We start from the raw sequence: 19,927 nt of genomic DNA, 5'->3' as shown, positions 1-19,927 counted from the left end.
AGTACACAGCTAGGAAACACATTGTTCTTATTGTTACAACAGCATAAATAATGAAGCTGGAAAAGCTGCACATTAATCAAGTTTATTGAATATATCAGGTAATACAAGTTATAGATTTACGTGTGTTGTGGGGTGCGTGTATGTAAGTTTCTGTGTGAGAGAGAGAGAAGAAGGGAGAACAGAAAGCAGAAAAAGAGAGGAATCTGACATAATTGACCACAATTTATGAGGTTCTCAAGTAATTGCAGGGAGTTAGTCCTTATGGACAAGGCTGATGCACCTAGCTATGGACACCTAGCAAGAGGACAACTTGACACACCTAGCTATGGTTATGTATTTATATAAATATCATTTTCTAATCATACACTCACATGCGTTAGAGTAGACAAAGTGAAGTGTGTCTAGTGGTGAAATATGATGGTGTCACAAAACCCCTCATCCAGCCCCTTTCCACCCCAGCTGCACCTGCCCTGAGGCTGAGCTTTGAACCTGCTCTGAGTCCCCACAATTGTCCTGAGTCCCCCGCTGTACTGAGCACCCTTTGGTGTCCTGGTTTTCCTCCATGTTTCCTGAGAACCCCCGGCTACCTGAGGGCATCTACAATGGTCTTGAGTGCCCCTTGGTGTCCTGAGGAATCCTGGGGTCCTGAGTAACCGTAGCTGTCCTGTGCACCCCCACAGGGAGGTTTGGGTGTGAGTTCCCACTGTGGTTACCTCACTGTGTCTTTTGTTAAAAATACATGGCTATGTGCTTGTGGCTCACTTAGCTCAGCTATAGGAAGAACTGCTTTTTGGACATGGATCTGGAGATGGTGACTGGACTCTTGAGGAGTGGGTTGGAATGTGCACTCCCTCATGACCTGTGCACTGGATTCACTCCAGTCCCCTCCTGGGGGGTTTATGAATGCGGCTACAGCAGGAAGCACTGGTTGTGACGGGGAATCCAGAGACGGCACAGGTACGGGGGAGGGTCTGTGAGGGCTTCACCAGGCCAAGTGGGCACTGAGAAACACAGCTGTTAGCATGCACAGGTACTGGTGAACACATTGAAATTCCCAAATACATACATTTTTATGAGAATAAAGAGCTCATTTGTGTTCAATTTGTGAGTCTCCTAGAGTAATGCAGTGGATTCTGAGTTTAGATTCTGACAAATTTATTGTCACATTTTTCTCCATACTTGGAACCAAATAATAAAGAGAAGCTTATGTCAGGAGAATGGCCATTGAACTATGTCTGTTCACGGTGATTTTCAGAATAGGCTTGAGATGTGATCACCTAAGAGTGTCCTAATGCTTAACCAACAATTAGACCTGAGCAGCAGTCACAGGCAGTGGAGGTCGCCCACATGTAGGAATATCTAACTCACTGAAGCTGCACCTGGGGATCTCTGCAGGCTCTGAGTTGTGCAGGAACAGCTCCTCCCGCAGACTCAGAGTGAGGACAATCTCTGCTCTTTCTCTGGGGAAGGTGAGGGTTAGTGTGTGGAAAGAACCCAACTTCCTTTAATCAAGATCTCTGTACTTGAACAGAAACAAAGAATGTGAGAAAAAACTAATTTCATTTTAAATAGAACAATTTCTCACGAGGAAGGCAATAATATGTCTGGATCTTACACAGAATTAAGAAACAATAAATTTGGGGTAAAGTTGAAAATTACAATTTCTTTGCAGGTTCTGTTCCTAATTATCTACATCATCTGAGAAAATGAAGTAAAATCATGGTTTTTATATAAAAATTCACAAACAGGGTGCTGGCCCTGAGAATGAACCTCCCATCCCTCCAACATCAGGGAGCCCAATAGACCAGGCGGCCAGCTGCTGCACTGCACTCTAACACCCGTCACCTGGTGTGTGCCAAAGACACCCATCCTGGGAGCTCCTTCCAGACAGTGGCTGTGCACAGTGGAGACACTGAGGCATGGCTGCTGCTGGAACGCATTGGACATCCCTGATGGACAACTGTGCTCTGGGAGGCACCAATGGCCTCTTTGGACTTAGCTTAGACCACAGGATACTTAGGGCAGCTTCATCAAACTCCCACCCTAGTGGTGGCATTGACCTTCTGGGGTAACAATGTCTACAGCCTCCCTGGCCTCCTGTGCATTTTTATGCCTCCAATACTTACATCTGCCTTTGCAACAAATGAGAATGTCCAGAGACCTCAGGGGTGGCCACGGAAGCATAAATGTAGAGGGGCTCCCAGGGAAACTGTTAGCTGCAGAGGAAGCCTCAGACCCTGAAGGAAAGCAGCCCATGACGACCATCTGCACCTGCCCTGGAGCTGCCCCTGTTTTCTGTGGGTCCTGAGTGCCCCTTTTAGCCCAGCCTCCTCCTTATCATTGCAGGAAATTCTGTGTCTGTGTTCACACCGATGTCTTCTTACCTGGTGCCTCACATACAGTAACACACAGCTGTGCCCTCTGCTCTCAGACTGTTCATTTGCAAATGGAGTGAGTTCTTGGCATTTTCTTTGGAGATGGTGAATCTGCTCTTCGCAGATCATGCATAACATATCTGACTTCCATCATCCTATATATCTACTACTCACTCCAGCCCCTTCCCTGGAGCCTGGGAAACCGAGCTCATTCAATAGCTACTGAAGGTTAATCCAGAGGCTGCACAGGAGAGTCTCAGGGACCCCCCAGGTTGTCTTGGGTCCTCTCCGGACTCCACCAGCTGTACCTCACACTGGACACCTGCAAACTCGTAGACATCCTGGTCAGAAACTCCCTGACATAATCCACTGTTTCTCTCAAGTGTATCCACTCACACTCAATCTCTCCAGTTCACCTTTTAAAACAGCAGCAGTGAAAACCCAGCTCAGCCCAAACTCCATGGTGGGTCCTCTGTCTTTAGTCCTGATCACCAAATAGAAACCCCTGGGAATCCCAGGGCTGGCGCTTCCCTCCCAGAGCTGTGGGGTCAGGACTGGGCTGGTTTTCATCAGCAGAGGGAGAAACCTATTTGCATGTCTCCTACTGTATAGCAAGCTCTGGGATGGGAATCCTGAGGAGGGGCAGGGCTCAGAGCAGACGAAGTGCCCTGGGGGAGATTGGTAGTCATCTTATCACTCAGGAAAATATCATTATGTTATATTATTGTGCCTTGATAATCATTTAGCAGTCATCATCTTCATTTTTACATATTTGTAGAATACATTTAATGCAAGTGTCAATGTTACATTTTAAGGAATATAAATTACACACAGAACAGAGTGGCTGTACAATATGGTCAAGGTCACACAGATGGGCAGAATTAGCCCCATTATCCGCGCCTGTGCCTCTGACCACCAGAGGAGACTGCTCCCCTGATACAACTCCAGGGCAGTGTGGGACCCGCCTAGTGAGGTCTGCAGGATTCCACCCCTGCCAGGACGCCTCTGTTTTCTTTTAGTGTATTCTGCTGTTTACCTGAAATATGTATAGAGAGAACCAGTGTTCAAGCATGTGTACTTTCAAGAGTCAGAGATGTCTCCAGTGTTCATAGCCATCTATTTTTTGTTCCTCAATAAACATATTCATGTGTTTATTTGTTACTGCTTTATTTAAGTAGAAAATTAATAATTAATTCAAATCTACACTGCACAATTTGGAAAATTGTAATATATGTGTGCAAACTTTAATCAGGTTGTGTACAATTAAGTTAACCCCTAAATCCCTCTGTCACTTCTCAGTAATTTCATCTCAACACCCAATTACTTTCTGCACCCATTTCTCACAAATTTCAAATCTGCTCTGTTGCTTTAGAATAGTTGTACCTTCTGCAGTTTATACAATTAGAAGTTTACGAAGTGCACTCTCAATTCTTCAGCCACTTTCCCTCAGCAGAGTTATTTGAGGCTGTAGACTTGCTTTTATGAGGATGAGGATGCCTTGATTCTAATTCTGCATTGTACTTTAGTCCATAATCATATGTCAAATTGTTTAACGTTCCCCTGTAGCGGACATGGATATTTGATTTGTTCCCTTAGTTTCTGGCTTTTATATAGAAATCTACTCAGTGTGCAAATGTAAAAAAATGAGGAAACTATGGTCTTATTCTTTCCTCATTAACAACAAACCTGAAAAACTGCGAACAAAAAAGAAAACCTTTTAACATATCTGAGTTGCTTTCACAGAGCTAACAAGAAGACTGAAATTTGAGGAGACAGACGCCTGCAGAGAGGACTGGGTCCCACGTGTTAGTGAACCCAGGGCAGGTGCCACTGGATGGCGTTGAGAGGGGAACAGGCTAACCTGGAAATATTTAGTGAGGTGTTTTCTTTTTATTATTTTGGATGCATGTGCAATGTGTTAGAGTGTGAATCTACTAGTCCTTGCAGGATTTTCCCAGGAATTTGAAAAATCCACAGTCAACTCCCTTATCTGCTGTCCTGTGGTGCTGACAGGAAGAGAACAGCGAAGACTGTTGAACACCCGGATTCACCTCCACTAGCTCCAGGGGAAATCCAATAAAACCTGTATCCTATGGGGTGTGGTGGAGTCAACAGAAACTAAAGAAAACAGGATTCCCAGAGAACTCCATCCAGAAGAAATTCTTAATCTGCAGGGTAAGTACAATGGATCAGAAGCCGAGGACACTGGTGAGAAACCATTGTGGTTGGGAAGACACTACCCCTGGGGGAAGAGGTGCGGACAGGAAAATTTGGAAGGTCACCCCCAGAACTATGATTTCTACTCATGCATAAGAAGGAGGCTGATTCAGAAGGCTGGAGAACGTTCCCACTTGTTCAAGCCCCTTCTCCACATGGTCAACAAGTCTGCAGAATAGTGAAGTAGCTGCATCAGCTCCATTCTGGCCTCTGTCATGTGACAGTTTCTGTGGATTTGTTTTCTGCTCTCTCATGATTTGTTTCTTCTCTCAACTCATAGCTCCATTCTCCTGTTAATTCTCAGTTTATTGAAGAGATTTTAGAACATTACAATTTTTGGAAGAAATTTTCATCTTAAACACACCAAATCTAATGAGCTCTCTCCAGGGATGCCCGTCTGTTTTTTTTTCCTTTCCTATGGGATATGGCCCTTTTTTCTCCCTGAGTTCAGCTCTTATATTCATATGCATGAGGAGTCCAACCATCACACACACAGGGACATCTTGGAGGAACGGACTCTACCATCCGTCTCCTCAGACCTCATGTGCACAGTGGCCACTCCGTCAGCTGCTGTATGTGCTTTAGGGATTTCCATTTAGAAGTGTCTTTCACTTTTCCCCCAAATAAAGTTCCTTGTCCTTAAATACCTTGACAAGCCAGTCTTCTTTTCTGTCTCTTTGTAGTTAATATTGTTTTATTCCATTAAAATTCATTGGAACCTCAGTGAAAATGGAAGTGACCATCCATCCCTTCCATTGTCTGACTTCTGCCTGAATGACCCACCCATGAGCTTTACTCCACTGCTCTGCAGCTGATGGGGCCATGTGGACCTTCATTAATAAGAGGTGTGTGATTTATTAGAGAACGACTGAGATCAGCTGATGCCTGAGCTCCTCAGAACACAGGTGTGGTCCTCCAGTAGAGTGTGTGTGACTGAAATCACACGTGTGTATAGCTCGTGGTCTCAGCCCATAAGCTGATACCAGCTTCTGGCCATTCCTAGGTAGCCCGATGAGCTGTGTCCAGAGAAGGATGGATGGGGGATGTGGATTTTAGAAAGTGATGTGGGGTTGGGGGCACTGACGGCCAAATTTTATTTTAAGTCTATTCTGTCCTTGGCACTTGGGGAAGACTGGGAAGAAAGGAACAAGACTCAGACCCCATGTGGCTCCTCATTTAGGAAGAGATTCAGTGCAAATTTAGAAAGTTGAAGAAATAGACTATACTTTCAGGGATCATTTCTATGTCCATTTGAGGTGGTTGAAGAAAAACAGTGACATTGGTGATGTTAGTGTTGTTTTCTGTGACATACTTAGGAGACAGCAGAAGATGGTCAGTGACCAATCTCCATCCATCTGGTACCTCTTGTCTATTTGTTATGTCCAAATAAAAGATAAAAGAAAACATTTGTGACACATACACCAGGACTGGTTTCAGAGACCTTGCTCAAAAATGGCCAACAGGGCGATGACACATTTTTATATAAGAACTACTATTTTTGCCTACTTCATGTGGAAGTCTGAGAGATGCAGTGCCCAGCCTCAGGGGGCTGCTTCTCCCTCCAGGAGACAGAGCTAACAGAGTTACGTGGTATCAGTCAGTTTGGGTCTTCATAAGAAGACAACAGGAGTGGGTGGTATAGACAACAGATATTGATTTTCTTACAATTCTGCAGTCTGAATGTGGAAGATCAAGGAGCTGGCAAAATTGGTTCTTAGTATGGCTTCTTTCTGGCTTGCACAGGGCCACCTTCTAGTCCACTACGTCTCCGCATGGCCTCTTCTCTGTGTGCACGCGAAAAGTGAGAGGTATCTGGTGTCTCTTCCTCTTCTTATAAAGACAACAGTTTATTGCATTAGGGTCTCACACTTTGACCACATTTAACCTTGATTACATCATTAAAATTCCAGCATAGATCTATTGGATTTAAGGTTTCAGTAAATGAATTTCAAATAGGGCACAATTCGATTGATGACACAAATCAAGAGATGGTGAGAACCATATATTAATATATATATGGCATATATATATAAATATATATGGTGTATATGTATATATATGGTGTATATATAATATATGGTGTATATATAATATATATGGTGTATATATATGGTGTGTGTATATAAATATATATCAGGAACTTGTAGGAAAGTTCCTAGTAATTGGTGAAACCTCAACAGTAAGCAGAAAAATTGTCTTCCTCGTTTCTTGCCTGCCACAAGGATGTGAGGAAGCAGAACCACAGATAATAAAGAAAGAGGAGCCCTGGGGACAGCGAGGTGCTGGCGAGCGGGGAGACCACTGAGCAGATGAGGAAGCCCCGCCCTCCCTGCACCTGCTCCTGACCCGGCCTCTTGCTCTGTGGGCCCCGCGCGCCCCCTGCTGGTCCTGAGCAGCACCTGCGCCCGCCCCCTCCGCCTCCCTGCAGGGAGGTTTGTGTCTGGGCTCACACTCGCCTCCCCTCACTGTGTCTCTCGCACAGTAATAGACGGCCGTGTCCTCGGCGGTCACAGAGCTCAGCTTCAGGGAGAACTGGTTCTTGGACGTGTCTGCTGACATGGTGACCCGACTCTTGAGGGACGGGTTGTAGTTGGTGCTCCCACTACTATGGATATACCCAATCCACTCCAGCCCCTTCCCTGCGGGCTGGCGGATCCAGCCCCAGTAGTAACCACTGATGGAGCCACCAGAGACAGCGCAGGTGAGGGACAGGGTCTCCGAAAGCTTCACCAGTCCTGGGCCCGACTCCTGCAGCTGCACCTGGGACAGGACCCCTGAGAACAGAGAGACCCACAGTGAGCCCTGGGATCAGAGGCACCTCCCATATCTCCATGTCTAGATCCCTGAGACACTCACATCTGGGAGCTGCCACCAGGAGGAGGAAGAACCACAGGTGTTTCATGTTCTTGTGCAGGAGGTCCAGGACTCTCAGAAAGCATTTCCCATGTGAGCTGGACCCTGAATTTAAGGAAATGTGTGGTGGTTTCCTGTGGGTGCCTAAGTGAGATTTGCATGTGGGTGGTGCCTCTGTATGGAGCAGTGAAAAGGGATGAGGGAGGCCCCAGTCTTTCGGGCTCACCCTGGGAGGAGGATGCTGGCTGTGCCCTCTGAGAACTCAGTTCTCTACCTGTGGCCTCCCCTTACCAAGCCCATAGTCCCCTTCTTCCAGGTAGAAAATGTGCTGAAGGTGCTGGTCTGGGAGATCAGTGTGATCTTGGATCAAGGACAGATTTTGGAATAGGTTTAATGCTGTTCTACCCTTAAAGATTTATATAAAACAAACCACACACCCAGGTCATCTAAATTGTCATTTACCCCTTCAGACACATTGAAACAGCAGCGGAGTGTAATAATCACAGTAAATTCAGACCCCGGATCCATGCAATGTTTATTGTACTTCAGAACATCCATCATGGTTAGAAGGGCACTCCCTGTCCCACGAAGTGGGTTATTTTTAAGTAGCCCCTGAGAGCTGCCCTTCTGAGACCTTTTGAAATGTGCGTTTCTGCCTGAGATCTCAGGAGAAGGTAGTGGAATCTCTCTCTGTCCTTCTCAGTGTGGGATCCTGAAGATGTGGCCTGACCTCTAAACACTTCTGCGTGAAAAGATGTAGATTGCAGATAGCAGTGTCAATTTCAAACCAAAGCTCTACAGTACATCAGCACTGGAAGATTGCCTCATCATCAAGATTAATGCAATTACCTTTCCTGGGAACCAGAGAGGACCTCTGTGACCCCTCCCCTCTGAGAGCACAAGGGACTCTGGTTCTTCCCTGACAGGTCACACCTGTGAAACATGGCTGGACAATGACACTTAAGCCCCGAGTCCTTACACACATATTTACCAGTGCAGATCCATCTGTCTCTGAAAGGCTTTCTCCTCCATTCAATTGCACAAACATACCCTAGGATGTGCGGTATTGCACCTCGGGCCTTTGACATTACTTTGGTTAATTGTGTAATAAATAATGTACCTCCATGGATGTGGGTAACAGGAGAGTCAGCGGAAGTTGGGAGTGTTGTGAAATCAAGATAAACCTGGGCTCTCTTCTTAGGAACTGAACAAGTGGGCTGACCTTCTGTGAGACAACAGGGAGAACCAGGCGAGCCAGGTGAGCTCCTTACATACCAGGTGGTCTCTGGGCCTTTCGTTTGGACAGATCCAGAATTATGAACATTGAAGGAAATTGAGATAAATTTTTATTTACAGAGATTAATTCATAGGCTCATAGACATCTACCTGCGTGAGTACAAGGTTGCTAGGATATGCTCATACACAGAACAGAAATAATTATATTTTGTGGAAATAAACCAAAGAACTTCTGAATTTGTAGGTATTGCTGGCCATAAATGTATCACGTCACTAGATAATGTTATGATGCTAGAGGTAAAACCTTCTCAACATTGTCACGGAGACAAAAATGCAAAAATGTAAAAATTCAATTGAGATTCCCTTGAAAATCACCAGTAATGAACAAGCTGAAAGAAATCAACTATTATGGAAAGAGTGGTCATTAAGTGAAATAGCAAATTCCATGCTGAGGTGAGGAGGAAGATCCATCTGACCACTCATTTTCACCTCTGCGAAGACTTCAGAGCACAGACTAACAGCAGAGAGTGAACTTAGGGCAAACAGGGGCCAGATGTTTGAGGAGGATGCAGAGTGAGCCAGAGTCATTGTGAGACATTCAGAAAAGCAGGGTGTTCCAGGGTGTACTGAGTCCTCCTGAGTTAAGAGATGCTGAATATATGCGTTTCACTACCGTCATTGCATTTTATTCTTCAGACTCTCTTGGATGACCAGATTTGAACACGTGGAGTGTTGATGGAACTCAACATAACTAGGAACTTTTCAGTGAAGATGTAGGTAACAATGTGGGTGTAATTAAATTCGGTTTATGAAAATATTATTATCCGAAATGTCAAAGTCAGTACCTATTAATTTATCTTTCTTTTTTATTTACAAACAAGACTTTTTTGCCCAGGCTGGAGTGCAGACTCACCTATTAATTTTACAGCATAAAAGTGATCAGTCCAATTTATGTAGTCCTGTTATCCCTGTCAAGGATTTAGGTCCATGTGGCCTGTGACAGAGCTCTAGTCACAGAGGGAAGAGCGGTGGTTTGTTGAGTTGATGCTGCTTCTTCAGAGCGGAATTTAAACAATCAACTCCTCACCTCGCCCAGTCTATTTTTATAACTGTGCGTGATGCTTGGGAATGCAGTTACCGTTTCTTACATAATGGGAGTTGACTGTGCTGTGAAGGTGACAGGAAGATGTGTAAATTTAAAGCCTGGTTACATAACCTGCTGAATTTTAAAAGCCTGGAGCCAATCACATTCTGGCATCCTGTTTAATTAGTTCTGAATTTATCTTTCGTTGGTTACTTCAAGTTCCCATAATTCACTTTCTGCTACAATAGTCACATACAATAATCTTGATATAGTAAAATAAAAAATAACTAATTTGAAAATGAACCCGACTTCCAGGAGAGGTGAATATTTCTTTGGGGTGAATGGTGGGAAGTGTGGAGACATGGTTGAACACTGAGGTTGTGCTCACAATTTTAATTAGGGGAACTTCTATATATCCCTTAAATTTATAAGAAAATCCCAATGAGAACCTTGAAGTAATGTAATTAGTTGATAGAACACACAACGACAACGATGCTGAAGGTTATTGAGCAGGAATTGCTATCATAACGTTAGCCTTGCTTTACAGCACATATTTCTACCTGATATGAAATTAGCCCAGGTGTGCTGATGAGAGCTTGTCAGTTAACCAAAGACCAGGAAATGGGTACACGTGTTTCTGGAGCAGGGCATGGCTTTGGATGCTTTGCTAACAAAGTGGCTTCTCACGTCTTCGGGAAAACCCATTAAAATGGGCAAGTTAAGGATCTCTTAGGAGCACCCGTCTATCCCACATTCCTGGCTAATATTAAAGTGGAACTCAATGCAAACTTAGATAAAATGGAAGTTTAGAGACACGCTGCACCACTGCCTCAGCTCGTCACAGCTGCCTCCTCCCTCAGGTTTTCTGAAACTCTAGGGATGTGGGTTTCCACACGGTGTACCTCACACAGTAATAAACGGCTGCATCCTCAGTCTTTAGGCAGCAGTCTGCAGATCCGCCGTGCTGACAGAGGTGTCCATGGAGAAGACAAACCGTGTGTGAAGCTATGGGCATACGTTGGGTTCCCAGTATAGGATGATCCATCCCATCCACTCAAGCCCCTGTCCTGGGGTCTGTCGTATCCAATTCATACCATAGGTGATGACAGTTTAACCAGATGCCTTGCAGGAGACCTTCACCGAGGCCCCAGGCTTCTTCACCTCAGGCCCCGACTGCACCAGCTGCACTCGGGAGTGGGCACCTGTGGAGAGGAGACAGCAGTGGGTAAAGCCTCACATGACTGGCCTGGTTTCTCCCTCAGCCCTGGGACTGGGGAATCCCTTACCTGTTGCTGCTGCCACCAAGAAGAGGATCCTCCAGGTCCAGTCCGTGGTGAGGAGTTGTGGTCCAGGGGATTCTCCCAAGGAGGGGTGTGGTTGTTGGGTGATGCTCTCACAGCACAGAGATATCTGTATTAACCTTAGTGATTTGCATATTCATGAAGGATGTTATTGAATAGCCCAATTCCTGAGCCAGGATGAGATAGAGCAAATACATGACACATGGACGACACAATTGTAGAAGTTGAAGGTTCAAGCCGTAATCCTGTTAGAGGCGATGCGACCCCTACACATCCCTGAACTCTGTGTTGACAGAGCTTCCCCCACTGGAGAACAAGCTCCCCCAGGACACGCACCTCACTTTGAACCCACATTCGAATGTCCCAGGGACAACTTCAGCCATTTCTAGACCTTAATATGTGAATGTGTTATTTTGGGAATGAGTATATTTCTCCAAAAATTGCACTTACTTAAAAGAAAGGAGCTCTTCTTGACCTCCAGCTGCTTACTATTAAGATAATAGCAGAGTTTGAAATCCCAATTGTAAAACTGGTTCTCATTACAACATCCAATTTGATAAATGCTCACAATTGAATAGGATATTTATACAAACATCAACGGTCCTTGTGAAATACTTATTTTAGATATTTTCAAAGGAAGTCCCAGGCCCCGAGAGGAACCCCTCCCCAGCCTCCTGTGCACCTGCTCTTGGGCGGGAGACTGTGCTGGGTTTCTCCTGAGCGCCCCCTGCAGCCCAGCCCCTACCCTGCAGGAGGGTTTCTGTCTGAACTTAACAGAGTATATATTCCTACCAGTGTCTCTAGCCCAGTATAAAGTGGCTGTGCTCAGAATTCTCCTTTAGTGACACCACATGCTCCTCACATCATCTTCTGGAATAGTGAATTGCCTTTAGGAAACCCAGAGAACTCTGCAGGGAGACCCGAAGAAAAGATCTCATGCATCACCGGGGAGCCCCTTCCTGGAGCTCCAGAGGCACTGAATCATCGGACACACGGTGAACCCAAACACTCTTCAGGGGTTTGGGGAGACTCTTATTTCCTTTAGGGTCAGGCAGTTGATTATTGCACCTGAGACTACCTGCAGGTGCAGGTGCATGTGGATAGAAGCCCACTCCAACTCTAGTATTCAAATCACACACACACACACACACACACACACACACAAACACACACACACACAGTGGCTAATTCTTACATTAATTGGTCCCATGTTTTTCCTTTTTTTCTGGCATCCATGTCATGGAAAGCACCCCCTACACTGACACTAAGGCTGAGTATGTGTCTACTTTCTGCGAATAGAAGTAAACAGAATATACAAGTGGACACCTGGGCAGTGCGTGCACATTGAATTCACCTGGTCTCACTCTGGAACCCAGCAGATGCCCTTTGAAAAGTAAATCTGAGGCCAATGAGGGTGAAATCATTTCATTGGTGCTAAAGTTGCTGCTGTCAGTGGCTTCAAATTGCTCTATTTTCTTTAACATTTTTCTCCTATTTTCCTCCTCAGATAGAGTCTGTGCATTGCCACACTCTCATATTTAATCCATATTGACTAAACTGGTGAGATGTAATGTGTGGAACACGGAAGGATTACACTTTCTTACAGTTGAATTTTAATGCTGTGGTGATCTTCTTTCTCTGGGCTCTGTCCTATACAGGAAGTCTCCGGGTGTGAAGCTGTTTTTTGCTCTTATCTGGATGGAACATCATAGGAAAATTTTCTTAAATGTGCTCCATTGGCTAATTTTACCCATTTTCATGATAAAGTTAGGCTGCTGGCAGGGGCTTGTAATGGGGATGGATTACCTTTCCCCACATACATAAGGGTGTAAAAGTGCCCTTTCCCTGGGTTGTCTGTCTGAAGAAGGTCTGAGTGATTTTATCAGAGATTTGGTCTCCTGGTAATACAGCCATGAAGGGATCTATGTGGATTCTCACCCTGAGGACCTGGAGGTTCCTGGAAGAAAGGGCGATAAGAGTAAGGGGGGTGGGGCTCCCAGGATCTCTCACCCTCATGCTAGTCCAGAAATGCCCTTTACGTATATTTAGTTCAGATTTTCGTATAACAAACCACACAGCCAGGCTCATTTAAATTATCCATACTCAGTCTATATAGGATCAGCAGCTGAGTATAATAATCACATTGAACTCAGACAAAACTGGGCCCAATCCAATGTTTACTGTAGCTCAGAGCAGCTTTACCGACTTACTTATCTTGGAGATTATTTCTTCCCTGAAAGAACTGTAAGGGTTGCTGTGGAGCCTCCGTGTGGTTGGATTTTTTTGCATCAGCCTGTCATGCAGGGTATTCTGAATGATGTAGACCTTTACACTTAGATGGTAATTATTCCTAGTGTTGTAGAAATGGCTGGCAGTCCTCAATTCTGTTAATTCCTTCGGTTCACTTGAGTGTCTACAAGAATCTGATGAACCTCAGGACTCTCTTTCATAGATGACTGCAAAGATTGTCAATAGACTCAGTGCTATGGACAGAGGGAGCTAATGGAAGATTCTCAGTCCACTGATATGTTAGGCAAGCAACTTAGGACACATCCAAGAATGAACCATTTTTCTCAATGCCAATCAATATTAAATTCAAGAGTCAAGATTTTCAGTGAACTGGAGTGTAAAATTTTCATGATTCTGGACAATGGGGTCTCAAACTCCATGGTATGCAGAAGAAATGAGCTCATCATGGTTAGACAGAAGCTTCTTTACCTAGGAAGTTAGTCTTTCAAACTAAAGCACCAGAGACATGGTTTCCTGAGATCTTGTGAAAATTTATCTGCTGGAGAAAAAAATCAGAAAAACTGGTCTCAAATAATTGAAAGAAACCTTGTAAGAAAGTTTTAACAACACAGCCATGAAACTCCAAAAAACTCCAGTCAATTTTTTGGTTCATGTCTTACAACTCAAGAAGCAATGAAGAAATCTACAAAATTGGAAGCCTTCTCTAACAGAGATCATTTTCCCTAATTGAAAAATAGACCAGTATTTATAAAGAGACACTTTTTCACGGGACCTCCAACTTACACAGATTTCTGTAACTTGAAGAAGTTTCCCTACGAGAATCATCCTCTAGACATCTGTGTATGCAAAAATACATTGTGTATGTTTGTGTATGATTAATCTGTGCAAGCCTTTGGCATGTTACACAAACTTCATGTAAACGTGATAACTTTATCACTTACTGTGCACTCACACTTCACTGGTTTCAAAAGCATCGCCCTTGTGATGTAGCAATAGGTGCCTTTGAGAATGTGCTGTTGTTTCAAGTGAACACATTCTAGATCCTTGTTTTACTTCATGGTTTCATATTGAATATTGACATGTCTATGACTGAAAACCCAACATTTTTATCCAACTGAGTTTCCTTTTATGATATCATTCTGAACCCTGCTAACAGCCTCCATCATGCATGTTCAAATCTTTTGCTTTTAAGGGAATAAGGGATAAAATTAATCTTTGCTTTAGTGTGAGAAGCTTTCTTGACTTCTATCATATTTATTAGAATTTCTCATGGAGAGCCATAATCAAACATTATTTGTTTATGGATCATACCTCAAAACTGAAACTGTTTTTCATAATGGCTATACCATTCTATATTTTCACAATTATGGAAAGCAATATAAAGGCTCCAAATGAATTAAAACTGGAAATATTATATGACCAGAAATTCTGCTTCTAGAAATATACCCAAAGCAGATTAAATTACCACCTTGTTAAGATAGCTGAATCCTATGTTTATTGAAACACTATTAATAATAGCCAATATATGGAAACAATCTGAGTGTCAGTAGATAGACAAATGGATAAAGATGATGTTGCATTTATACAGCATGAAAAACTATTTAATCTTGTAAAAGAAGAAGATGCTGCCATTTGCCACAAGATGGATTCATTCCCATAACCACTAACAGGGCGCACACCATCCATTATAGTTCCTCCCTAGGGGATGGCAGATCCTTATTCAGTAGTAAGCACTGGCAGTGATGGGAAGTAGACTTTTATGAACTATTGAATTTTCAGCATAACATATCCGTCTTAAAATATTCTGCTGTGTCTGCATGTGATAAAGTGGAGTCTAATATTAGAAGTAAAATTAAAAGTGCAGGGGTCTTCTAGACACCAAGTCATAGCATGATCATGTCTGTGTACTTGAGGGTGCGGATCGTAGGTCATGAATACTAGTTGGAGTGGTTTTGGCAAAAGATGTTCCAGGGTAAAACTTTCTTGGACTGGCCAGAGGCTGCACAGGTGAGGCAGAGGGTCAGTGAGGGCACTTCCAGTCTAGGGCTGACTCCTGTATCTGCTCCTAGGACAGGACACTTAGAGATATAGAGACTCAGTCCCTGTCAGTCACGTGCAGTCACAACCATCCCTATAGGTCATGTCTGACATCTGAAACACTCAACTTGAGAGCAGTCACTGGGCAAAGGAGAAGACATAACAATGTCGTCATCTTCATGAACACAACTCTGCATTCCTCTCAAACCTTTGCCTTTTCTAAGGACAGAGTGATTAGCTTTTCCATTCCCAGTGTTGACTCTCTCTGAGGGCTTGAAGAAAAATCTTGATGTGGCACAGCTTTGCCTTTATAAGAGAGAGAGACTGAGGTCAGACTCCCCTGTATTTGAAAGTTTTATTGTTGTCTTTCTTTCTGGCTGAATTGAAGTACTGCCTTGCCAAAAACCACAGCCATAAAGGGTAATGAAACCTTCTTGATTCTGATATTTCAACTTGGGACATATGAACTTCTATATCAATTGATTCATGCAAATCTCAGGAGAATAATTACAAAATAACTCTCTAATTCATGAGTATTACTCCAATACTAGGCTGTTCTTACTGCCAAAAATCTTCTGGAAAGGTTGATGAAGAAATACATAGTAAATTCAATTTTAATATTAAAATTATCAAAACTTTCAGAAACCCCTGAACACCCTTTGCCAGAGGTAGTGCCACTAGTGTGTATGACCTCCCTCAGGGACACAGCCAAAATTACCCTATGACTTAATATCTGAAGGTCCATGGATGATTTATTTTACCTCCCATATTAGACTCTGCTATTTACATGCAGAACAACAAAATATTTTAAGAGATTGATATTTGCTGTATTAGTCTGTTTTCACACTGCTAATAAAGACGTACATGAGACTGAGTAATTTATAGAGGAAAAAGTTCAATGGACGTACAGTTACACATGGCTTGAGAGGCCTCAACATCATGGTGGAAGGCAAGGAAGAGCAAGTTATATCTTACATGGAGATGGCAGCAGACAAAGAGAGGGCAGGGAAACTCCCATTTTTTAAAACCATCAGATCTCATGAGAGTCATCCACTATCAGAAGAACAGCACAAAGAACTCCCTCCATGATTTAATCACCTCCCACTGGTTTCTCCCACAACACGTGGGAATTGTGGGAGGTACAATTCAAGATGAGATTTGTGCAGGGACACAACCAAACCACATGATTCCACCACTGGCCCCTCTTAAATCTAATGTCCTTACATTTCAAAACCATTCATGACTTTCCAACAGCCCCCTGAAGTCTTAACTCATTTGAGCCCCAACTCAAAAGTCCACAGCCCATGGTCTTTTCTGAGATGAGGCAAGTCCCTTCTATCTATGAGGCTGTAAAGTAAAAAACAAGCCAGTTACTTCCTAGATACAATGGGGGTTCAGGCATTGTGTAAATACAGCCATTCCAAATGGGAGAAATTGGCCCAAACTGCAGGCCACATGCAAGTCTGAAATCCAGCTGGGCAGTCAAATCTTAACGTTCCAAAATAATCTTCTTTGACTCCATGTCTCAAATCCAGGCTACCTGATGCAACAGGTGGGTTCCCATGGTCTTGGACAGTTCTGCCCTTGTGGCTTTGCAGGGCACAATCTCCCTCCTGGCTGCATTCATGGGCTGGCACTGAGTGTTTGTGGCTTTTCCAGGCACACTGTGTGAGCTGTCAGTGGATCTACCATTCTGGGTTCTGGAGGATGGTGGCTTTCTTCTTACAGCTCCACTAGGTGGTAACCAAGTAGAGACTCTGTGTGGGATTTCTGACCCCGCATTTCCCTGTCACACTGGGACTAAAGGCACGTGCCACAACACCTGGCTAATTTTTGTATTTTTAGTAGAGGCGGGGTTTTGCCATGTTGACACGGCTGGTCTTGAACTCTTAACCTCAAGTCATCTGCTTGCCTAAGCCTCCCAAAGCGCTGGGATTACAGGCCTGAGCCTCTGTGTCTGGCCAAGATTAATGTAACTATGTAATTTAATGATGTATTTGAAAACTTGATGGTCATACAAACACACGTACATACACAACAGCCCAGCAAAGACACATATATGTGCCCATGCAAAAGTGAATGTATATCTAAAAACCAAAACAACGCACCTATTTGTTTCATATTATTCTAATTATTTAACTGAATTTAAATTGTGTTTACAGTTTGAGATTGTAGTACAAAATAATGCTTTTCTACGTGTATGTCTGCCTATACCAATATTAAAAGGACAAATATATTTAAATACATGTTTTGGTAAAAATGTATGTAAATGCCATTCTTGTCAAATATGTCACTTAAATGTGCAATGGAATTTATTTTAAATATCATTCTGTTTTTAATAAATTGAATAACCAATAAGACAAACGTCACCTTTAAAATTGTATTACATTATTTGTTGAATTTACATTGTAGTTTTCAAACTAGGCAGGAAAAATTGTTTTATTTGAAAAGTTTTGAAAGAAAACTTTTTTGGCGTGAATATTCAATACAAACTCTAGTCTTAATTGCCAGTATTCCTTTAAAATAGAGAAGATCCAGCAATATGAAACTGAACACACACCATGATTTCCAGGACTCACTCACAATGGCATCTTCCTAGAGGGTGGTCTGAGAGAGTCCAAGCACATGGGGGTTTGGGCTTCATCATCAAAGCACTAGTGAGCCCCAGGGCTGAGCACATACAGGGCAGCAGGAGCTGCAGAGCCTACTCTGTGGTACTTAGGGAAAGGAGGGGAGGGGATGAGTGTGATGTGTGCAGGACCCTAGAAAAGGGTGAGGAGGGCAGAGAGTCTGCAGGTAGATGAGCATATTCTAAGGAGAACTGTTATCCTCCTAAACTTGGTTGGCTTCAGTGATTATGAAGAGAAGGGAACTGATTCACCAGACTTGGAGGACAGAAAGTAAAGGGACTTTCTTTATCCTGCGTGGAGACTGAGAAAGAAAAAGACTTTCAAAGGAAAAGGGAAGATGAAGAAATAGTCTGAAAAACAGGACAACCGAAGCGAACCAAAGGGGAGAACAAGAGCGTTTAAAGAGGCGTTTAATTTCCAAAAACAGCAGATGAAAGAAAAAGAAACAAAACACCACGCATATGCTGAGTTAAAGTTAGAAAATATATACAATTGATTATTACAGCACAAAGACACAAAGCTCTACTTATTGAAACAGTTTGTATGTTTAAGAAAGGGTCTCATTCTGTCAACCAGGCTGGAGTGCAGTGGCACAATCACAGCTCACTGCAGCATCAACCTCCCAGGCTTAAGGGATCCTCCCACCTCAGACTTTCAAGTAGCTGGTACCAGAGGTAGCACCACACCTAGCTATTTTCTTTTTCTTTTTGTATAGAAAAGATCTAAATGTGTTGCCAGGCTGTTCTAAAACTCCTGAGCGCAAGTGATCTGCCTGCCCCAGCCTCGTAAAGTGCTGGGATTAGAGGCGTGATTTTAAAAATTTTACTATTTTCAAGATAGTATCATTTTACATAAATAAAATATATAAATAACCAATTTTAAAAATTGTCCTGAGGGAACATTGCTAGTATTAACTCGGAAAATCTGCAGCATTAAAAGTTGAATTAAATCCCTGTTCTAACTTAATGTTTTGTAGGTAAAAGAAATCATGGATTCACAAAGAAGAAATGGTGAGAGATCCTGGGGAAGACTTTTGCTTGATCAGGTCAGGAATCACCAAGGTTTAAAAGGAAACCACAGCCTCTCTGGCTTCTGATGTGGAGCTGCTTCCTAAGAGAACCCTCATGTACTGAGCAGCCCCTGGTGGTTTTGAGCGCCCCCTGGTGTCACGAGCACCCCCTCGTGGTCCTGAGCGCCCCCTGATGTCCTGAGCACCCCTGGTGGTTCTGAGCGCCCCCTGGTGGTCCTGAGCGCCCCCTGATGTCCTGAGCGCCCCTCATGGTTCTGAGCGCCCCCAGGTGTCCTGAGCGCCTCCTGGTGGTCCTGACTGCCCCTTTGTGGTTATGAGGAGCATCTACCACGCAGTTCCCTCCTGTCCTCCTGCAGAGATTTTTGGGTCTGGGCTCACACAGATATTCCCTCTCCTGTGTCCCTCACAGTAATACATGGCCTTGTCCTTGGCTTTCAGGTTGGTCATTGCAAGGCAGACTGCACTTGAAAGGGTGTCGCTTGGGACTGTTAATTTATTTGTACTCATGGAGAGTAACTGAGAACTCCCACTTGGTCACTCACTGTTGCCACCCACACCAATCCCTGTCATGAAGCCTGATGGACAAAGCTCATGCTGTAGCCAGTAAAGGTGAAACCAGAGGCTTTGCAGGAGAGTCTCAGTGAACCGCTGGGGTGTACAATTTTCCCCCTCTGACTCCATCAATAAACTTCACACAGGACTTCTGCAAACACAGAGGAAATGGAAGAACAGCCACAAGTGGAGCAGCCCCAGCTGGACCTGATTCACAAGGGACACTAATGCTGAGGCTGATGAGGAGGGAAGCCCAGATCAGTGCAGACCCCAAGGTGTGGACACTGAGCAAGGGAACATACATGGGGTGGCTCCTCACCAGGGCCTGAAGGAAAAGGGGATGAGCTGCCTTTCATGAGGAG

The 19,927-nt window shown here is 43.8% G+C and overlaps 1 pseudogene and 1 gene segment (V, D, J or C); both read right to left on the bottom strand.

Annotated features, from left to right (window-relative positions):
• Window positions 1–5,944: 5,944 nt before the first annotated feature.
• On the bottom strand, window positions 5,945–7,527 carry LOC100587939. The segment is given in 4 exon segments: window positions 5,945–5,956; window positions 6,013–6,019; window positions 7,059–7,366; window positions 7,449–7,527. Coding segments are annotated over 4 exon segments (363 nt in total).
• A 3,094-nt stretch (window positions 7,528–10,621) lies between these two features.
• Window positions 10,622–19,263, bottom strand: LOC105737965 (annotated as a pseudogene).
• Between the last annotated feature and the right edge of the window lie 664 nt (window positions 19,264–19,927).

Source organism: Nomascus leucogenys, chromosome 22a (assembly GCF_006542625.1).
Source record: "Nomascus leucogenys isolate Asia chromosome 22a, Asia_NLE_v1, whole genome shotgun sequence".
Lineage (NCBI taxonomy): Eukaryota > Metazoa > Chordata > Mammalia > Primates > Hylobatidae > Nomascus > Nomascus leucogenys.
Note: the sequence above shows the minus strand (reverse complement) of the source record. Positions and strands in the feature narration are given on the sequence as shown.